Source organism: Ambystoma mexicanum, chromosome 13 (assembly GCF_040938575.1).
Source record: "Ambystoma mexicanum isolate Mex_15411 chromosome 13, UKY_AmexF1_1, whole genome shotgun sequence".
In the NCBI taxonomy this organism is placed as follows: domain Eukaryota; kingdom Metazoa; phylum Chordata; class Amphibia; order Caudata; family Ambystomatidae; genus Ambystoma; species Ambystoma mexicanum.
In genome coordinates this window covers 412633223-412651292 of record NC_090938.1, presented here as the reverse complement: position 1 = coordinate 412651292, position 18070 = coordinate 412633223, and the positions used below count along the sequence as shown (strand labels likewise).

Below are 18070 nucleotides of genomic sequence, written 5' to 3'. Positions count from 1 at the left end.
AACCATTCCTCATTCCCATTCGAGCCCCCATAGGGCTCAATGGGAATGGGGAAGCAGCTAATAACGGGCCTGCCAATAACGGGCCCGCTAATAACGGGCCCGTTATTAGCTCCCTGATCCCTAAGTGGGTCCCGCAAAGGGCGGCTGGTAAAACCAGCGTCCCTAGTGGGACCCGCTAAGGGACCTCGGAATGCGGCAGTAGGGGGTTAACGGCACCGGCATCCTTACCGGTGCCGTTAACCCCCTGCCACCGTACTCGTAATGAGGCCCTATGTATTAGTTACTTATCTGTAACTGTATTTCTCCATCATTGGTATCTTTCATAGATTCACATGCTTGAATATTATCCGTCGTCAGACCGGGAATCCTCAGTGATTTAAAAATAATTTTATATATATATATATATATATATACATACATTATTTCCCATAGAAATAGGATTGCCCATTATGCCTATTAAGACATTCACTTGTGTAGTCCCTCCACCTCACTTTGGTCCATTATGACCCCGACCAATGAGGTGGCAAGGCTGAAGCTTCCCCCGAGGCAACCATCTTCAGATTTTGAGCTGTTAAGAGACCAAATAAATGATGACTGTCGGGCCTTGGAGTATTCTCTCAGGGGAGGCAGGTGGGCACATGTAAATCTATGAAAGAAACCAATGCTGGAGAAATACAGTTACAGGTAAGTAACTAAGACTTATCCAGCATCCATGAGTATAGCAACTTCAAATAAGCCACATATATCTAGGGAAGGAGGGAGAAATAGGATGCTCCTACCTTAAACAAACAGGTGGCGGAGGACCGCCTGTCCGACCACCGATTCCCTGTTGGTGTCTTCTGTTAACAGTAATGGTTGGCAAATGTGTGTAGCGTGTTCCAGGTAGCCGCTCTACATATGTCTTTTATCGCTACTCCTGCATGGAATGAGACAGGCGCTGCTCTACCTCTGGAGGAGTGAGCTGTCGGAGGTCCCGGGAGCGGGTCACCCTTGGATTGATGGCAGTGGCTGATGCAATTTACCACTCAGCATGAGAGACCTTGTTGGGAGATGCATTGTTGCTTATTGAGACCTGTGAATGCCACGAAAAGTCGTGGAGAGGTACGAAACGCTTTGGTTCTTTGTATATAGAATTTCAGGACTCGCGCAACATCTAAGGAGTGTGGCGCACGTTCTGCCATAGAAGTGTGGTTGCTGAAGAATGTAGTTAGTACAGTACGCTCTGAGAGTGTCATTTCAGAGACCACCTTAGGTAAGAAATGAGGACGTGTTCTGAGAACGACGTGGTCCTTCTGGAATATGGTGAAAGGAGGTTCCATTGATAGAGCCTGGAGTTAGCTGATTCTTCTAGCGGATGTGATGGCTACAAAAAAACTCAACCTTCCAGGATAGGAACTTTAGGTCACATCTGTGGATGGGCTCATAGGGGGCCTCCATGAGTGCAGACAAAACTGTGTTTAGGCTCCAAGCGGGTACCGGTTCCTGCATTGGCGGGAAAGTACGTAGCAATCCCTTGAGGAAGACTCTGACCACTGGGTTAGTCAGTAAGTAAGTAATGAAGCTTGAGTAGGGCTTGTTTTGTAGGCTGATACAGCTGACAGGTGTACTTTTATGGAGGACAAGGAGAGTCCAGATTTCAGTAGATTTAGCAAATATGGTAAAACTTGCTCCACTGATTCTGTAAGCAGATCTATTTGTCAAGTTTCACACCATGTAGTGAAGCGGTTCCACTTTTTTGATGTACGTGGTCCAGGTGGATTTTGCCCTAGACGCTCTAATAATGTCCCAACATTCCAAGGGTAATGTAGGGTTAGCTAGTTTTCGCTGTCCAGGAACCATGCTTTGAGTGATAGGCTTGCTGGGTCGTGGTTGGGAACCATCTGGTTCTGCTGTGTCAGCAGTCGTTGATGCACTCTGAGGCGAATGGGTGACCCTTGGGATAGGAGCAAGAGTGTCGGGTATCAAATCTGCCAAGCCCACTCTGGAGCAATGAGTATCATCTGACATGGTTGCTCTTTCATCCTGTGCAGCACTTGCGCTAGCAATGGAGTTGGTGGGATTGCGTACAGGAACCGCCCCATCCAAGTTATCGAGAATGCTTTCCCCAGTGACTGAGCCTATAGGTATCTCGAGGTGAAGAGGGGGCATTTCGTGTTGCAGCTGGTGGTGAAGAGATTTCGATCTCCTGGTGACCCAAATGCACAAGATCCGCTGATTTTCTTCCTTGTCTAACTTCCACTCGTGGGATGTTGAGTATTTTGTATTCCTGGCAGGTGCTCTGCTTTCAACTGGACCTTGTATTGTAATGCCCATGACTAGAGTTTTTGTGCCTCTCTGGATAGGATCTCTGATCTTGTACCCCCTGCTTGTTGGGATAATGCATGGAGGTTGTGTTGTCTGTCTGTATTGCGACTACCTGTTCTGCTAGTATGGGTAGAAAGGCTTTCAGCGCCCAGCGGATTTCTGTGAGGTCCAGGACGTTGATGTGGGGTCGAGACTCTTGGGTTGACCATGTGTCCTTTGTTTCAAGTTCTGCTAGCTGTCCTCCCCAGACGGATAGGGATGCATCCGTCCTGAGGTTAAGTGTAGATGTGAGTGCTTGAAAAGGAATCCCTTGTTTCAGATTTTGAGGATTTCCCCATCAGTGAAGAGCTGGTGGAAGTTGAACGACATCATCACACGGCCCGCGGGCTTGAGCCCGTTGGTGGTCCAGGGTCTTCTGTATTGGTCTCACCCTTAACCTGCAGTTGGGTATGAGGAATATACACAAGGACATCATGCCCAGGAGCGACTTGAAGGAACGTACCGTGGGTGTGGTATTGCCGAGAAAACACAAAATAAGTTTTAGCATCACAGATATTCTGTCTGCCGAGGGTTGCACTCTGGGGATGGAGGTGTTTAGTTCTGCTGCTAGGAAGAGTGCTGTTTTTGCTGGTACTGGGCAGGAATTGGCTTTGTTAAGGGAAAAACCTAGAGTAAATTCGTAGTCTTTGAGACTGCAATTGTGGTGAGTTTGTACGAGCGTTCCTTTACCAGCCAGTCGTCTAGGTAGGGAAAGACTTCTGTTCCCGTGCGTCTTAGATTCGCAGCCACTGGCGCCAGGCATTTGGTGAATACCCTTGATGCCGACTTTAGGCCGAAAGTGAGGACGCAGAATTGGAAATGCGCATTTCCCACTGCAAACCTTAGGAACCTTCTGAGTGCCAGATGGATGGGGATATGTAAGTGCGCGTCTTCCAAATCCAAGGTTGCTAGAAAATCATTCTTGTTTAGCCATGGTAGCACATTTTGAAGAGACATCATTTTGAACTTGATGCGCTTGACGAATTTGTTGAGCACCCTTTAGTCCAATATTGGTCGCCACTGGCCGTTCTTCTTGACTAGGAAAAAGCAAGAATAGAAACCTTTTCCTCTTTGGTTAACTGGTACTGCTTCTATGGTTGCTTTTCGCAACAGCTTGCAAATTTATTTTGCGTGGCAGAGTTGGGAGAGAGGGAGGTTGGTCTAAGAACTCAATCCTGTGTTCCTCTTGTATGACTTGTAACACCCACTTGTCTTGCCCAACGTTGGAAATGTTGGCTTATCCTCCCTCCAACTGGGGTGAGGTGTGGAAGGGGTGAACATGGATTGTCAGATTTGATTTGACTGGTCTTTAGAGTGGCCCGAACCACGCCTGCCTCTTTGAGAGCTGTATCTGGCAGTGGTATGATGATATTTGTTGTCCTAATACGCACTATTTCGCGTTCTTTGGCTGTATGACGGCCTGTTGTATCTCCTATATTTCGCGGATGAGCCGCGTAAGGACTGAAAGGGGCTGTGGTCTTTGTCTTTGACCTTAAGAGAGCTAATAGCTCTGGCTATGTCCGTGTCTGATTTGATACCTTTTAGATGGTCATCAATTTTTTTGCCAAATAGATCTTGACCGTCGAAAGGCATATCCAGCATTTGTGCCTGAACTTCTGGCCTACAATTGGTTGTTTTCATCCAAGCCTGCCTTCTAAGGACTGTCCCATGGACCATTTGTGGAAAACCTGATTCAGCGACATCTACAGCTGCATCGATCATGTGATCAGAAGTGGCTTCCCCATCAACTATTATCGATTTTGCCTCCTCCTAAAATTCTGCCGGCAGATGTTTGGCTAGCTTTGACATACGTAGTCAGAGTTCTCTGTCAAATCGAGCTGTCAAAGGTAAGGCATTAGCTGCCCTGATAGTTAAAAGATGCTGATGACAAATCCTTCCTGCCCATAGCCTCTAGTTTCTGGCCTTCCTTGTCTGGTGGCGCTGTAAGTGGTGATGAAGGGAAGAAAGAATCCTAACTCCTGCATCCCAAATTGCGTCCAGTAGTGGGATAGTTGTGACAGTCCTCCCTCGTTTAGGCCTGTGTTCGTAGAGCACCGATTTCTTTTCCTCTGAAGTCACCTGTATTTTGAACAGGTCTGCTGCCTTGGCAATTATGGTATGGAAGGATACTAAGTCATCGTGAGGCGATGTTTCACCTGGAGAATCTCGTTTCCGTGGTTTCTCTATTACATAGTTATCCCATTCGCTATGCTGGTCTGGGTCCTGTGTGATCTCGCCTTCCTCAGGTTGTTCTGTGTCTATGATGTCCCTGAATGGATCCTCCTGCCAATCCGAAACGGACACTGTGGAAGGTAACGCCGTAGGGTCCCTCGATGGTGAGGTTCTCTTTGGCGAGGCGAAAAAGCCGGAAGTGAAACTCTTGTTGATGAAGCACTGTGTGATAGTGGTCTTTCCCTGGGACTGTGTAGTGGCTCAAGAGACAGTGTACCCTTACAGGGCCTACTGTTAGTAGGAGAGCCCCTAGGTGTAGAATGTTGAGGTGATGTCATGCCTCGTGTTTTCCCTTTCCGACATCGGTTCTCCCTCTGCACTGCCTGGTCCTTGCCCTGGAGTCTCTCACAACATCCTTTTCGCCATAAGTTTGGACGGAACTACATTTCCCAGGCACACTAGCTTCTTGGCGGTCAGGTGATCCCGATTGCAATCGTTCCTGCGTGATTGTGGTGTGTCTGTTTATATTGCAGTCACTCCACGGCTTCGGTGCTCCTAAACCGTTGCCCTGTCTCGGGAAGTAGCGTTTTGTTGAAGAATTTCTTGGATTTCCTTGTTGCTGACCCGGACCGTTCTTTTCTGATTCCCTATGGAAAGCGCCCTGACGGCTTCTTGCTTCGTGATACTCTGGTTATTGACTTTGGCTCTGTTCATGGATTGTTACCGTGTTTGCCTCCTATGTCTGATGCCTGCTCCCTAACTCACATACGTTAATACAGCTGCCAGCTTCATTCCGTGTTTAAAGCACTCCTGCCGGTTACTGTACATTACGCTTCTCGCGTGCTGCTGCGCATTTATTCAGCTGTTCGCCATGCGCTCCTCACGTCTCCTTGACCAGCCTTTTTCTACATCACCCACTGCACTGTAACTTTTTTCTACTCTTTGTTTTTTTTTTTTTACACATAGGATTGTTTGGCCTCTTTTTGGACTCTTTGCTGGGATTTCAACTGGTGATCTTTTTGGGCGCTTTGTGGGATTTCACCTGGTGATTTCTTTGGATAGTTTGCTGGGATTCATCTGGTGCTTTATTTGGACGCTTTACTGCTTTACTCACGGATCACATCTACACAATACTACAATAAAGCATTTTGGGACTCTCTGCTGTTTTTTGTTTCCCTTTGGTTTCTAAAAGACATTTAGTTTGCGCCCTCGTGCCGTACAGGTCAGGTTTATTGAACTGGACCTTTACTTGGAACACTTGCTCTCACTTCAGGATACACTTACCTCTAAGTAGGTTGCCAGCCTCCTCACCATTCACTGCAGGTAAGAGTGGGGATTTTGAAGGTGGTGCGGCTGGGATCTGTAGTTTACCAAGGTATTCATTTTCCACTGTGTCTGTTTGTTTTTTCTCCCCTTAGCTCTGTTGTTGCTCCTGCCTTTCCACTCAAGCCCCTAGCCTGTCAGGTTACTTGCCATCCTGCAGGCTGTGCTCTTGGGGGGGAAGTCTTTGTTTCACCATTTTCCAAGACTTCTTCACCCTGTGGAATGGTCTGTCGACGGTTCACAAACCCAGACACGACAGGTGACTTGTCTCTTTGTAGAGACCTTATGCTCAATGAACCTGTGGGTGCATCTCTATGCCTGGACGTAGAGCTCTTTGGAGCCTGTTGAACTCCTCTATGATTCTCTGCATGGATTCCATCAGTGTAGGATCAAAAGGGTCAGTGGCGTCCTCTGTGGTAGCATGCCATGGTGGACTATTTTCATTCGGAGTGTGAATGGGTTGTTCACCCATATCTTCAATGTCAGAAAATTCTTCTTGCAGAATAATATCTGGCAACTCCACCATCTCCTTAGACTTAGTTGCGTTTTTCTCTGTGGACAGTGGATCTGCCATTGACGGAACGCTCGTGGGCGACTATTCTGGACTAATCTTATCTGTAGACACAGGTGTTCATGGTTTCGTCGACAAGTATTTAGTGGACGAGAGATGTATTTGTCGGCTTCGTGGGCGAGGGTTTCGTGATGCATTGTTCGCTTCGTCGACAAGCGTTTACTAGACAAGTGTTGTTTTTCCTTCATCTTCGTTGATGATTCTGTCGTCGGAAACGATTTGGATGAAGAGGATTTGCTCGTCGACGAGGATGTTTTTAATGTTGACTTGGACAGGTTTTCTTTAGTGGGCGGTTTAGGCGTCGACAAACTTTTGTCAGTACTAACGACGGTCGACGGCGGTCCCGTAGATGGCTGTTCCCCAGATTAATGTTTAGAAGGTGTTTCTATACCTTTAAAAGTTGTTTTTCCTTATTATGATGAGTTTTGTGACCCAAAGAGCTTAAGGAAGGTGCAAGGGAGCTTTTCTGGACCTTTTCCTGCTCTTAGGGGGTGGAGAGGTACCCCTTTCCATTGAAGAGGCCCTTCTCTTAGAAGATTGTCCCTCAGTTACCTTGTAAGATGTCACGGGGCTGTTTTAGCAGATTCTTCATCTGAAGAGTGGCACTTGGACTCCAGATTTAACAGCAGCCTTCTGTGCCTGTCCTGCAGTGTCTTGTTGGAAAAGGTTTTGCAGATCTCACATTGATGAATATTATGAGGCTATAAACAATAAATGCACTGTTCATGGGGATTTCTCATGTACACCAACATCTTCCTGTATCGGCTGCAATCTTTAAACAGATAAGGTTTCTTGACAGTTTCTGTCTCCTCAGGCATGAGTTGGCCTTCACTTGATGAAAAAGTGTGGATAGAATGTCCTTTCTGAGCCCAGAAAGTCTCAGATGGTAGTCCTTGACTAGATGAAAGTGAAAAAACGAAATTCAAGTTGAAAGCTTGAACAGTAAATATGAATAAATCGATGAAGCTCGAAGAGCTGAGAGGATTCCCTCAGTCTGGTAGACTGCAGTGAAAAATATGAATATGGCTGCCTGGGGTGGAGCTTAAGCCCTGCCAGCTCATTGGTTAGGGTCATAATGGACCAAAGTGATGTGGAGGGACTACAAAGTGAATGTCTTGTTAGGCATGATGGGCAATCCTATTGACTTTTATCTATGGGAAATAATGTATATGTTAAATGTTAAAGGTATTTGTAACGTGCACCGTCACCAACAGAGTTGGTCCCCAGGCGCTCTGGAGGATCTGCAAATGAGAAGGTGGGATGGGTTAGTAGGTGAAGCGGGAGTAGGATAGTGAGAGGAGTGGTGTTCTGTTGGCAGCTTCAACTCGGTATACACTGGGTGCTGAGCTTTGGTGCGAGTATTGGATCGATGTCAGTCCTCGTGTGCTGTTGGTGTTGCTTATGTGTTGTTGCAGTGTTGTCAAGTGCGTGCGGGTTGTTGTGCGAGAGATGGTTGTGTGAGATTTTTGAGTGAGATAGGTCTGCAGAAATGCTGAGTTTTTTTGTTAGTCGGTTGTATGAAGGTTGACAGAAGTTCAGCAATCTGTCCGAGTGTGGCACTCGCCAATCCTCCCGATTTCATCAGGGTGGGCACAAAGGCTACGCCAGGCAGGGTTTGGTTTGTGTGGGGCTCCCTGTGCTGTTCTAACGCACTTTGTATGTGTTCTGATTGCTCCTTGCCGTTCTATTCTAGCCAGTTCTGTAGGTGTTCTGATGCTGATGGATAGGTTGATGTGGGTTGGGGTGTCTATTCTCCTCCTTGGGTGCTGGGCTGGTGTAGCGGACTCCTCTGGAACTTTCTATCTAAATGCGTCGGCCGGTTTGGATATGGTACGATTAGGGGGAGTGGGTGAGTCATTAGGGCTTTCGTCTGGGTCTGAGTATGTGATCAGTCTCTGGAGGTCGCCTTTTGTTGCTATTTCACATGTTATCTTATGGTCTGTTGTGTGGTCAGTTCTTTGGGTTCAGTGTTTGTCCATTTGAGAGTGACCGAGGTTGGTGTTATTTCTGTTGTTGTTTTAATGGGGTGGGCATTTTAGTGCGTCGCTGTTGTGGTTATGCTGTGAAGAGCCATGATTTGAGGAGTTTCCTGAATGCTAGGTGGTTTGTTGTGTTCTGTATATTCTTAGGTAGGTCATTCCAGGTTTTCATTATTTTTATATCACTGAGGACTCCTGGTCTGACGACGGGGAATTTTTAAGCATGTGAATCTATCAAAAATTCAATGCTGGAGAAATGTAGAGTACATTTGGGAAATGAAAGGGTTGTGTAACAAGGTGCAGTAGCACAGGCATGAAAACCAAGAGAAACGACAAATGTCCTACCGTCCCACATTCCCACAGGTGTCCTGACGAAAACAGTATCTCACATGTGGCACCTACCTGGGCCCAAAAGGAGAAGGCCAAACCACTAGCACATAAATGTCCTGTGGAAGAATGGATTTGGCTTTGTGGACAACCCACAGATTTGGGCTTGTGGTGTGTAAAACGGGGAACCCCACTGCATTTCTGAAAAGAAGACACTCGTGCAAATCCACAGATGTCTGGCTTGCGCAAATCACCCTAGAATGTATTACCCTCAAGGCCCGACAAAATCAGACATTTGCCACTTGGAACCCACAGAAACACTCCACCAACAACACATGTCCTACTTCACAAGTGTGGGTGCACCTACCTGGGCGCAAAGGGAAAAGGCTACACCACTGGTAACCCAAACCGCTTCGGGAGTGCACATTTTTAGGATTTTGCTCTTGTGGACAACCTACAGATTTGGGCGCAGGGTGTCGCAGCCACCAAGGAAAACAGGGAACCCCATGCATTTCTGAAAAGAAGACACCCCTAGAAATCCACAGCGGTCTGGCTTGCACGAATTGCCCTAGGATGTATTACCCACAAGGCCCGGCGAAGTCAGAAATCTAGGAAAACCTCCACAGTTTTCAGGCATTTGCCACCAGGAAACCACCAAAAAACGCTGACAACAACACATGTCCTACCTTCCCAAATTCCCACAGGTGTCCTGAAGAAAACGGTACCGCACATGTGTGGGTGCAACTACCCAGGCGAAAAGGGAAAAGGCTAAACCACTGGTAACCTCAAGTGTTTCGGGAGAGCAGATTTTGCAGGAATTTACTCTTGTGGACAACCTACAGATTTGGGTCTGGGCTGTTGCAGCCACAAAGGAAAACAGGGAACCCCATGCATTTCTGAAAAGAAGACACGCGTGGGAACCCACAGAGGTCTGACTTGCATGAATCGGCCTAGAATGTATTACCCACAACTCCTGGCAAAGTCCGAAATTTAGGGGAAACCCCACAATTTTCAGACATTTCCCACCTGAAAACCACTGAAACACGCTACCAACAACACATATCCTACCTTCCCGCGTTCCCACAGGTGTCCCGACGAAAACTGTGCCTCACATGTCTGGGCGGAAAGGGAAAAGGCTAAACCACTGGTAACCCAAACCACTTCGGGAGTGCACATTTTTAGAATTTTGCTCTTATGGACTACCTAAAGATTTGGGCCTAGGGTGTTGCAGCCACCAAGGAAAACATGGAACCCCATGCATTTCTGAAAAGAAGACAACCGTAGAAATCCACAGAGGTCTGGCTTGCGTGAATTGTCCTAGAATGTATTACCCACAAGGCCTGGCGAAGTATGATATCTAGGAAAACCTCCACAGTTTTCAGACATTTCCCACCTGGAAGCCACCGAAACACGCTGCCAATAACACATGTCCAACATTCCCGCAATCCCACAGGTGCCCCGACGAAATGGTATCTCACATGTGTGGGTGCACCTACCTGGGCGGAAAGGGAAGAGGTTAAACCACTGCTAACCTCAAGTCTTTCAGCAGAGCAGATTTTTCAGGAATTTTCTCTTGTGGACAACCTACACATTTGGGCCTTGGGTGTCGCAGCCACCAAAGAAAACAGGGAACCACATGCATTTCTGAAAAGAAGACAACCGTGGGAATCCACAGAGGTCTGACTTGCGCAAATCGCCCTAGAATTTAATGCCCACAAGCCCTGGCAAATTCCGAAATTTAGGGTAAAAACACAATTTTCAGACATTGCCAACTTGGAAACCACCAAAACACACCGCCAACAACACATGTCCTACCTTCGTGCGTTTCCACAGGTGTCCTGACGAAAACGGTACCTCACATGTGTGGGTGCACCTACCTGGGCGGAAAGGGTAAAGGCAAAACCACAATTTTCAGACATTGCCCACTTGGAAACCACCAAAACACGTCGCCAACAACACATGTCCTACCTTCCCACGTTTCCACAGGTGTCCCAACGAAAACGGTACCTCACATGTGTGGGTGCACCTACCTGGGCAGAAAGGGTAAATGCAAAACCACTGGTAACCCCAAGTGTTTCGGGAGAGCAGATTTTGCAGGAATATGCTCTTGTGGACAACCTACAGATTTGGGACTGGGGTGTTGTAGCTGCCAAGGAAAACAGGGAACCACATGCATTTCTGAAAAGAAGACACCCGTGGGAATACACAGAGGTCTGACTTGTGCTAATCACCCCAGAATGTATTACCCACAAGCTCCGCCAAAGTCCAGAATTTGGGAAAAAGACACAATTTTCAAATATTTCCAACCTGGAAACCAACAAAGCACGCAGCCAACAACACATGTCCTACCTTCTCACATTCCCACAGGTGTCCCGATGAAAACGGTACCTCACATGTGTGGGTGCACCTACCTGGGTGCAAAGGGAAAATGCGAAACCACTGCTTTTCAAAGTCTTTCGGCAGAGCAGATTTTGGAGGAATTGTCTCTAGTGGACAACCTACAGATTTGGGCCTTGGGTGTTGCAGCCACCAAGGAAAACAGGGAACCACATGCATTTCTGAAAAGAAGACAACTGTAGGAATCCACAGAGGTTTGACTTCCGCAAATCGCCGTAGAATGTATTACACAGAAGGCCTAGCAAAGTTCAAAATCTAGGGGAAAAAACACAATTTTCAGACAATTCCCATCAGAAAAGCATTGAAACATGCCGCCAACAAAAAATGTCCTACCTTCCCGCGTTCCCACAGGTGTACCGACAAAAACAGTACCTTGCATGTGTGGATGCACCTACCTGGGCGCACTGGTATCCCAAAGTGTGTCGAGAGAGCAGACTTTGCAGGAATTTGCTCGTGTGAACAATCTACAGATTTGGGAATGGGGTGTCACGGCCACCAAGAAAAACAGGGAACCCCATGCATTTCTGAACAGAAGACACCGGTGGGAATCCACTGAGGTCTGACATGCGCGAATCGCCCTAGAATTTATTACCCAGAAGGCTCTGCAAAGTTCAAAATTTAGGGAAAAAAGACAATTTTCAGACAATTCCCACCAGGAAAGCACTGAAACACGCTGCCAACAACACCTGTCCTACCTTCCCGCGTTCCCACAGGTGTTCTGACGAAAACGGTGCCTCACATGTTTGGGTGCACCTATCTGGGCGGGAAGGGAAAAGGCTAAACCACTGGTAACCCCAAGTGTTTCGGGAGAGCAGATTTTGCAGGAATTTTCTCCTGTGGACAGCCTACATATTTGGGCCTAGGGTGTCACAGCCACCAAGGAAAACAGGGAATCCCATGCATTTCTGAAAAGAAGACACCCGTGGGACCCCACAGAGGCCTGGCTTGCACGAATTGCCCTAGAATGTATTATCCACAAGGCCCGGCGAAGTCAGAAATCTAGGAAAACCTCCACAGTTTTCAGACATTTCCCACCAGGAAACCACCAAAAAACGCTGACAACACATGTTCTACATTCCCACAGGTGTCGTGACGAAAACGGTACCCCACGTGTGGGTGCAACTACCCAGGCAGAAAGGGAAAAGGCTAAACCACTGGTAACCTCAAGTGTTTCGGGAGGGCAGATTTTGGAGGAATTTACTCTTGTGGACAACCTACAGATTTGGGCCTGGGCTGTTGCAGCCACAAAGGAAAACAGGGAACCCTATGCATTTCTGAAAAGAAGACACCCCTGGGAACCCACAGAGGTCTGACTTGCACGAATCGGCCTAGAATGTATTACTCACAACTCCTGACAAAGTCCGAAATTTAGGGAAAACCCCAAAACTTTCAGACATTTCCCACCTGAAAGCCACTGAAACACGCCACCAACAACACATGTCCTACCTTAACGCGTTCCCAAAGGTGTCCTGGTGAAAACGGTACCTCACATGTGCGGGTTCACCTAACTGGGCGCAAAGGGAAAAGGTGAAACCACTGCTATCCCCCAAAGGGTTTGGGGAGACAACCTACAGATGTGGACCTGGAGTGTCGCAGCCACCAAGGTAAACAGGGAACGCCATGCATTTCTGAAAAAGACACCCGTGGCAATCCACAGAGGTCTGACTTGCGTGAATTGCCCTAGAATTTATTACCTAGAAAGTCTGACAAAGGCCAAAATTTAGGGGGAAAAAACGCAATTTTCAGACAATTCCCATCAGGAAAGCAAAGAAACACGCCGCCAACAACACATGACCTACCTTCCCGCGTTCCCACAATTGTCCTGACGACAACAGTATCTCACATGTGTGGGTGCACCTACCTGGGCGGAAAAGAAAAAGTGGTGTCAGTCCACAATTCCAACGGCAGTCCCAGGGAACCCCGGCCGGGTTCCCATCCGTTTCCAGAGGGAAATTCTGTAACGCAGCCAAGCCACCCAGGGCCAGGGACATCACCCCCACCATTCTGGAGCTCTGGCTGGCCTGTGTTCTAGCTTCTCCCTCCGGGAACGGACGGAGACCCTGCCGGGGCTCGTTGGGGCTTCCGCTGTGCTAGCGGACAGTAGAACCACATGGGAAACGAATGCTCAGGGCCGTGGACACCATCCCTAACTGTCCTGGAGTTCTGGCTACCATTCTGCATTCACCTAGATTCAAACAATGGAAAGTGTGAACAATACATCTGGAGTCCGAATAATCACTGTGCCTGATATACATCTAGATTCAAAACACTGAATGGATCTAGCACACACCGAGATTCAAGGCATATGATGTCTGTGACTGTGAAATGGACCCAAACCAAACATCTGCTCTACCGAATATGCACCCGGATTCAACACAGAAGCTGCATCTAATATGCATCCAGATTCAAAACAGCTGCCGTACTTAAACACACCTTTAGAAGAAAAGGCATGTGCTGTGTGTAAAATGTACCTAGATTCAAACAATTGCAACACTGCACCTAAATTCAAGAAATAGGCCTAGATTCAAAACATTTGCCGTACCCAATATGCACCTGAAATTCGAGGGATTGGCTGCTGCTAAAATGCGCCGACATTCAAGACAATGCTTTGTGTAGACTGCACCTAGATTCATAACATTCGCTACACAACATAATGGCTAGCATCAGATTATTCTGAGATCTGAGTGTGAACAATGGCTATCCTTGAATTTCGTCTATAGGCAACAAAGGCTATCTTCACAAATCTTCTAGGAGTAACATGCTGGCTGCGTCTGAGCGCAGAACGGAGAAGTGGCTTTGCTCTAAATGTGCACCGATGTAATTGGTGGTTATGGAATAGATGCGTGCCTGCATACAAAAAACAGTGTCTATCTTCTAGGTGTGCACCTTACTTTAATGCAGGGGTATAAATTAACATGTACCAAAATCATACGCCTAACTTCAGCTAATTAATTTACATCATATTACGTTAAAGAATTGAGTGTCCTTGTCTCTTACTTGAATGATGCTGCAGATAGCTTAGGGGCGTGGCTTGTGCGTCCCGGGCAAACAGGCGATGGGTGCTCCACAGGAAGCCGCACCAGGGTGCTGCCCGGGCAAGGCAGCCTTGGGGGAGCTCCCAATGTAGGATGTTCCGGCCACGTGGGTCTACCCGCACTCTTCTGGGTGGGCGGGGAGCTCGGCAAGGGGATTTCCCAAATAAAAGTAAATAAATGCGTCTGGGACGCTGCGGCTGAATGAATAAATGTATCTGGGAAGCAGTGGCCACATAAATAAATAAATAAATGTGGCTGGAAAACAGCATCTAAAATGAATAAATGCGGCTGGGAAGCGGCCACTAGAGAGAATGGGGAAGCCAGGGATGAGAGGGGCAGAGGCCAGGCACTCATTGGCAGCTGATTCCATGGAAACTCCATGCTGCAAAAGGTATGCTAACGAATTGTTCAGATTCGCTAGCTGTAAGCGAGCTGAATAAGACATGGTGTTTAAGAGCTACTTGTTGGGGAGGTATGACTAATGGTGTCTCAAACCTGGCTATGGAGGATCTATGGGAACGAATGTGAAAGGACTGTTTGGGAGGAGGATTTGGCGACATTTTATTGGGGAAATGGAACATTATCACAAGAGCCCAGGTGGAGCAGCACACATTGTCAGCTGTAGAAGAGGTAGTGCTGATAGGCGGTAGATGAGAAATGTGGTGCACAAAGACAGTGCTTATGATTGCTGGCTTACCCATCCTCCGCTGCTCCTCATCCAGTCCTGAAGGCTGTTCTGCAGGTAGGTTACCATCCAGTCCACAATGCGGTCCACCAGTGTGGCCATCTCCTTGTTCATGCTCTCAGCACAGAGTGCAGCCCCAAAGACAAAGAATGCCACGACACGGCCCCAGTTCACACCACCCTGGAAGAGTTCGTCCACCACATCAGCGAATCGCTGGTAGGCTGTCTCGGGAGTAACATGTAGTTGCATGGAAACATCACAGAAGGCCTGCCTGAAGCGTGCCTCAAATTCGTCACCGGCGGATCGCATAGCAGCGTGCAGGGGACATACTGGACGCTCCCCAGAGCCCAAATTGCAGCCATAACCCTTTTGGCGCAGCTTGTACCACACAAAGTCCTCCACCAGGGCCCGAGTGTGGAGGGCAGATTCGAGTGCGCCTTCCGCCATACAGGACAATAGCGTTCCGTGCCAGACTGTAGACTAAAGAAAGGAGGAGAAAAAAAAGAGGGTTTTATTCAGATGAGTAAACAACAACAGAAAGAGGCCATGAGATGAAAAGGAGAGGTCTAAAATAAAACACTAACAAGCAAAGAATCCCATTTAACTAAAGGACAAAGTAGAGAAGGAAACGTTTCAAATCCAGCAGTAGCATTACAGGAAACATGGAAGTGCACTTGAAAGGGAAATATGAGAAGCGGGTTCAGAAGTACATTCATACATTTATACACCAGAAGGTGAGTTAAAAACTATGGATGAATAACAAAAGTGAGGAAAAACAAGGGCGTAGACGGGGAGTAGGCCAAGGGATGCCAGAGGTGAAGATATTTGGGGGATGCAAGAAAAGGAATGTGCCAGAGAGGGGAAGTAACAGAGTTACACCTGTACAAGGGTAAAAACGAAAAACAAAAGCATCTTTGCCTAACAAAAGTAGTGGGTGGATCAATAATCTGCAAAAACGTCTATCCGCCCTAACCCACCAACCTGCCACAGTCTAACAATGTTATACATTGCATGGACGCATTACCCTCACCCTCGAAGTGCAGTGTGCAGCCTTACCTGCTCACCTGCAGATGAAAATACCTCTGCATGGAGATCAGCTGACCTACAGCTCTTAAAACCAACATTCTGAGTAACCTGCACTGCTTCCAAGTATGGTACTAGAACACAGCGGGACACCCTTTGTGACACTAAAACAATGACACATAATTTGACCAAACCAAAATGACAGAACATCACAACACAATATCTTGAAGACTTAACAGTTATAGATATTAGCCCTGCAAAAAGTATCTTCAATCCACATTTACAAAAATCAGACTCAAGCTGTTTTTGGCCGACCCACAACCTTTGGATAAGCACCTAGAGAAACTAAACACCTGTTAATGTAATTGGACAGAAGCTACATTTCTCCGATAGCCAAGCCATGTCCGTGCTAGCTTGCTCTAACAATCATGATGGAAGAGAAAACTGGGTAAAATATATATCTTCAGCGGCAATGAGTGCCCTATAGTTCAAAAATCAGGATGTCAATCGAACCCCTTGCAACTGTCACAAACAGCTGGCAAGGTACCTTCGAAAAAAACAAAAATAGAAGATGCTATTGCAATGAAAGGTATTATGTGTCGAAATATCATTCAGGATTTATCTCCCCTGTGAACACTGTATTCAAATCGATCTATTCATGATGAGAACAGTGAGTGGTGGGTGAAGACAATGCCAACATAACATACCCTTGATTATAAAACTGTTTTGCAGTGTTCCATTACATATAATGGGCAGGGAGTAGCTTTTTCTGCACTATATTTGATTTTTCTTCTCTAAACTAGTTCTTAATAAAAAACTAAAACCCCTGGTTTCATTAGGCCTGACTTTGCATGTACCCAAATATTGTTACTATGCAGACTTTGATAGATAATCGGGGACAACTTAGAACCAAAGAAGATGGTAAATCGGCAAAGGGAGATGATACACCTGGGTAATTAACAAAGAGGGGGTGTAGTGGGAGAAAATATGGAACAGAAAGCTATCAGGAGATGGAAACAAATCCACCAGCAGAACACATAAATGGGGTAATTAAAAGAGAAAGAAGGGCGTTAAGGTTGAGAAGTGAACAAATAATGCAATGAATAGTATTAACATCTCATTGTAATTAAATAAGGGGGTCAAGGACATACATATAACAGAAAGGCACAGAGACAGCATTCAGTTACAATTTCCTATCCACAGTGGATGAAAAGTGTAGCGGCAAAACACAGCAGTAAAAAGTAAAGCCACACCAGAGAAAAGAAGCACTGGCAAAGCCAATCGCTGTGGCGTTAACTGGACATAGGATGGCAACAGCTGGAAAACTGTTTAAGTACCTGGGCATATGATAGCAGTACCTAGCAGATGCCTATCTAATACGTGTACAGAAGCCACAGTTGTTCGTCTTATCAATGATTATTTTAATAGGACCTCATTGCAAGGAACATATGTAAGGCTACACATACTGCATATAAATCAAGTACCAGAAAGCAAGCTTGGTTAAGACATGTTAATTACACCAATAGCACATTTATAGCTTCAAGTAATCCATTAACTCCCAGAAGACTGCTTAGAAATAATACGAAAGGTCCCATATAGCATAGTTTTATGTTGCTGCTTGATAGAGCTAGCTCAACAGAACCGCAGACAGGTGTTATTTGGGCAGATAGTGAGTGGGCATGGCCATAGGGATTAGCAAGACCATGGTCAGTCAATAGGTGGGTAAATAACCGAACAACACCCACAATCTGTGTGTCCGTCCACACATCCCAGCTGAAATCTGTCTGTACTCCATTGACTTAGTTTTAGGTTATAGGCGGCGCTTATGAGCCACATACTAGCCAAAACTAACATTTACATCTTAAAACTGGTCTAATGCGATAACCTAATGATGCAAGAAGCCCTACTCTACTGAGAACATTATTCTACCATGTGATAACATCCACTGTAAAGTAATTATGTATTAACACTTGTGGTATGAAATGAATGCCAGCAGTAAATACTGCTGCTGGTATACATCCCTAGTGGTAAACATATGTCATTGCACTGGCATCATTTTCAGCAAATAAAACAAATACTGTCATGAGGTAAAACGTGCCATCAATGGTAGAATGTACCCCCTTCAGAAATTATGTGTTTATTGCAGAGACAGTGACGGGGACTAACTGCAAAACTCACTTCTTTGTCATTACCTTTGTGTTTGGCTATCGCACCA

The 18070-nt window shown here is 46.5% G+C and overlaps 1 protein-coding gene across 2 annotated transcripts in view; it reads right to left on the bottom strand.

Annotated features, from left to right (window-relative positions):
- The window catches only part of BCL2L2 (BCL2 like 2), a 209268-nt gene that overhangs the window by 90746 nt on the left and 100452 nt on the right, over positions 1-18070 (bottom strand). For both annotated transcript variants that reach the window (XM_069634024.1, XM_069634025.1), the window contains one exon: positions 14845-15312. In XM_069634024.1, coding sequence (XP_069490125.1) covers positions 14845-15279 — 435 coding nt within the window. In that variant the 5' untranslated portion in view covers positions 15280-15312. The remainder of the gene's footprint in view (positions 1-14844; positions 15313-18070) is intronic.